This window comes from Pterocles gutturalis, unplaced genomic scaffold (assembly GCF_000699245.1).
Source record: "Pterocles gutturalis isolate BGI_N339 unplaced genomic scaffold, ASM69924v1 scaffold3737, whole genome shotgun sequence".
In the NCBI taxonomy this organism is placed as follows: domain Eukaryota; kingdom Metazoa; phylum Chordata; class Aves; order Pterocliformes; family Pteroclidae; genus Pterocles; species Pterocles gutturalis.
The window spans coordinates 8,728-12,925 of NW_010112436.1; the positions used below are offsets into that span (position 1 = coordinate 8,728).

At 62.6% G+C, this 4,198-nt stretch overlaps 1 protein-coding gene across 1 annotated transcript in view; it reads right to left on the reverse strand.

Moving 5' to 3' along the window:
- Positions 1-4,198, reverse strand: part of RAB44 (RAB44, member RAS oncogene family) — a gene marked incomplete at its 3' end in the record, with an annotated part of 10,704 nt that overhangs the window by 5,991 nt on the left and 515 nt on the right. Inside the window, exons 2-8 of the mRNA XM_010074031.1 lie at positions 3,740-3,911; positions 3,321-3,464; positions 2,850-2,940; positions 2,675-2,770; positions 2,195-2,382; positions 1,756-1,810; positions 7-654 (exon numbers count right to left, since the gene is read on the reverse strand). Of these exons, the coding sequence (XP_010072333.1) occupies positions 7-654; positions 1,756-1,810; positions 2,195-2,382; positions 2,675-2,770; positions 2,850-2,940; positions 3,321-3,464; positions 3,740-3,911 (1,394 nt within the window). The remainder of the gene's footprint in view (positions 1-6; positions 655-1,755; positions 1,811-2,194; positions 2,383-2,674; positions 2,771-2,849; positions 2,941-3,320; positions 3,465-3,739; positions 3,912-4,198) is intronic.

The following is a 4,198-nucleotide window of genomic DNA, read 5'->3' on the forward strand; positions in this document are numbered from 1 at the left end:
CGTCACCTCGAGGAGGACATTGTCCCCATGGGCTGCTCCCATTGGCACCCCACCCCAGGCCGGTGGCTCTGGCTCCAGGTGCTCTCCAGGCTTTATCTCGAGTTTCTCGGAGAGCTCCGATGGTGGATCAGCCTCTTCCTCCAGCCCTGCGCCCGCAGCTGGGCCAAGCCGCCGTCCCGCTGCCTCCCCAGCCTCAGGCGGCCCCAGACCTGCCTCCAGCTTTTCTCCCTGGTTTAATGCCGCTTCCTCAGCTTCTCCCGAGAGTTTTGCCTCTTCCCAACCTGTTTTTTCCTGCATCCACCCTTCTCCCTCCACCTCGAGCACCTCCTCTCCTGCCTCCACGCTCTCTCCCGCTGCTCCTTGCGGATGCTCGGCCGCCTTTAGCATCTGCTCCTTCCCACCAGTGCCCTTTCCTTGCAGGAATAACAACCTCTGTGCCTCCTCCGGGCTCTCTCCCTGCTCTGTCCCCAGCTCCTGAGCCCTGCGGTGCCCGGCTCCCGCGGACGCACCAGCCTGTGTCACCTCTGGTCCCTCTTTCAGGTCCCCTTCAAACAGCTCGTGACCGACGAGGATGGAGAAGGTCTCAGGCAGGACCCTGGGGGTTGTGCCATGGGCTGGGGCTCTCTCCATCCCCGTTTGGGGCTCAGCACCATCCTGGGGGTGACGGGCAGCGTGTGCCGGTGAGCCGGTGAAGGGGGTGCATCCAGTGCCTGCAACTTCAGCTGTTTGCTCAGAGCCGCGATGGCATCATTCATCTCTCTTAGCAAAGAGCTTTGGTCAGAAAAGCATTCCTCTTTCCGAAATTCTGGGAAGGGGTCCTCTTCTGTGGCGTTTGCTCTTGGTGGGGCTCCCAAAATGCTTATTTCTGTTGGCAGCTTTTCCCAAACCCTGGAAAGAGCACAAAATAGGGGGGAGTCAGTCCAGTCCCCACGTCGGGCTCCAGCTCCCTCCCGTCCACCTGGGCTGTCACTGGGGGGTCCCTCCTCCCCCCATCCCTCCCCAAACCCGGCTGCATTTACCCTCCGAGTGTACGGGAGGTTCACCCAGGCGATGACTGGGGACGGGGGAAAAGGGGACACACACACCCAGGGAGACAGACCCGGGGCCGTATTCTGCCCAGGAAGCAAGCACACCTCTTCCCAGTCTCCACATTTGCATTATTGGAGATAAAAAACCAACTCTGGGCCAGGGCAGGAGCTGGGGTAAGAGATCTGCTCTCCAGGATGGGAGATGGGTGGGTGGGAAAGGAGTATTAAAAGGAATAAATATCGTGGTTTGCCCAGGGAGGGTGGAGGACTTGGGTGCTCAGGGCAGGAGCTGAAGCAGCAGCTGGTCCCCAGGACCCCTTACACGTGGTGGGTGCTCCTGGCTTTGGGCTCGGTGCTCGGGGACCCCATCCTGGCCTTGCAGCGGCGCTTCTCGCTCTTCTCCGGACTCATCTGCAGCAAACGGGATGGGAAGAAACGAGAGAAAAGCACTTGGTGATGAAGCGTATCCACGTGAAACGATGCTGAGCTCTCCGGCAGGTATCCAGGTGCACCCACCCGAAATCTCAGGGGTATCAGCTACCCCCTTCCCTTCCCAAGCACCTGCAGGGCACCCTGCTGACCTGCTTTCAGAAAGCTTTTCAGGGAGGCACTGCCTCTGCTGCAGGAGCACCCTGTGCTCTGGGACTCCCCGGGGTCCCAAACCAAACGCCGCGATGCCCCAGGGCACAGACACCCTGTCCCGTCCCCATGTCCCCAGCTGTGGTACCTGTGGGGATGGGGACAGGGACATCTCTCCAGGCAGCTCTGCCACCGCTCTGTCCCTGCAAACACAGAGCACAGGGGTCGAAATGACAACGGCATCCTCCTCAAAACATCTGTCCCTGCCCCGGCGTTGTCCCCAGCCCCGGAGGCAGCGATGGGCTGGAGCAGGACAGCAAAACCCCCCAACCCTTGGACCAGTCCTGGTTGGGTCCTTCTGGGTGAAGGATGTCCCCATCCCTGCTGGCGCTGCCCTACGGGGACACGGTGCTGATAGTCCTGGCTTTTTTTCTGATGCTTTTCACACCAAACCACGATTAATCTGCACCATGGAGACCACAGAAGCACCGCGGGCTGAGACCCATCAAATTCATTCCCCATTTACTGTAACCCCCAGGAGGAAACCGCGCTGGTGCAGAGGGAGATGCCGGTCGCTGGGTGCTCACCCGGGCTCCTCCGCGTGCCCCTGAGCTGCTGCAGCCCTGGCAGCCCGCAGGTGCCCGTGGGTCTGCTGGAGCTGCCGGTGGAGATGCTGCAGGCGATCCTCCAGCACCCGGTTGCTCTCCTCCAGCTGCTGGTTTTCGGTGGCAGCGGTTTGCTGTGTGCTGCGGAGGCTGCGGCACTGCGTCTCCAGCTGCGGGACAGCAACCAGGACGCTCATAACCCCTCCAGGACCCCCATGAGACCCGTGCCGAGGAGTGATGGATAACCACCTCCTCTAGACCTGGGGCTGAAACTCAGCTCGGATGCGCTGGGGATGGAGAGGAGCATGGGGACAGGGTGGCAGAGAGGTCCTGTGTGACACCCTGCATCAAGGGCTGGAGGGGACAGACCGGGATCAGCTGTACAACACCATGTTGCTGCTACAGGCACAGCCCCAAGACCCCAGACCCATGATGAGGGACCAGGGCTTGGGGTCTGCTCACCTCCATCTGTGCCATGACCAAGCGCTGCATCTCCCTCTCGCTGGCATCCAGCGCCCGCTGCAGCTCCGCGCCGTGCTGCCGGCTCCTGACCACACTCTGGGATGGTGACAAGGACACTGGAACCCACTCAAACGTCTGGGAGCTGCCCCAGGGGTTTGGGGGTGCTGGTTCCCACCTCCTGCTCCAGCTGCTGCTGCTCCGGCCGGATCTGCTGCTCCAGGGCCCCGCAGAGCTGCTGCACCTCCTTGTCGTGCTCAGCCACACGCCTGCGGGGACAGCAAGGCCAGGGGGGTGGTCAGACCCTGCCGCAGGGGGTGCAGGTCCCTGGGACCCCACATTGCACACAGGACCCACAGGCTGCAGCTGGGTGTGACCGGAGGGGCTGTCCCCCCAAGGATGTGTCCAGCAGTCTGAGACTGGCACTTTCGCCATCCCAGGAGTGACTGTAGAGGGAGCCCGACCCCAGACGTCTGCTCAGCATGAAACCTCTGCTCCAGCCGCTGATGGAGATGCTGAAAGCACCCACGTGTCTCCATCCTTGGGTGTGCCCCCATGGCTGGGGTGAGCAGGGACCCCCATCCTTCCCATCCCATCCCATCCCATCCCGTCCCGTCCCATCCCTCCCCACCGCCCAGGGGTGACTCACCTGTTCAGGGTCACCTCCAAAGCCTCCTTCTTGCTCCTGGCTTCTTGGATGCGGTGCCTCATCTTGGCCAGAAAGTCCTCCGGGTTTCCCAGGAGTTGGGGTTCATCCTGTCGGAGCTTCACCCAGAGCTCCCAGATCTCCTGCCTGCAGGGAGGGGGGTGTTTTGTGCTGAGCATCCCCCCAGAACCCCCCAAAACCAGGCTGGCAATGGGGTCCCAGGTCATTTAGCTCACACCGTTTGGGATGTGGTCCTGGGGGACAGATGAGTCTTGGCATGACCGTCATCCTGCTCCTGCACTTGGGGAAAGGGACCTCCGAGCCATTCCTGGGCTCGCTGCACCTCCCACCCGAAGCCTGTCCCCCTCGGGCAGCTCTGCCCTGTCCTGGGACACCCATGGGTGCTCAGCAGGGTGGCTTACTCATCAGAGGCGTTGTCCGTGCCCAGCTGGTCCATGAAGGCTGCGAATCGTCTCCGCTCCTCGCTGTCCGCCCCCTCCAACGCCGGGCTGGGGAGGACCAAGCGGACCCTCCGGGATGCGGTTTTCCGCCGGCGGTGATCCCTGGCAGCTTTTTGGGACCTCAGGAACTGCCCTGCCGACAGATACCCCAAACCCTCAGCACCCGGCCAGGGTGACAGCAAAGCCCAAACCCCGACATTTCCCACCCCAGGGCTTCCACAAGCTGCTTGGGGGCAATAGGACCCCTTCCCCAGGTGAGCCACGGGCTGAGACCTGGGCGTGGGGACACTTTTTGGGCCACCGTGTGCCGCCCAGCAAGGGGAGAGCTTCAGGTCCCCCTCTGGCACAGCATGGGGCCGTGTCCAGGATCAGCCCAGGCTGTTCGGTGCGCTGTGCCGGCACTTACGGAGCCCGGCGGTG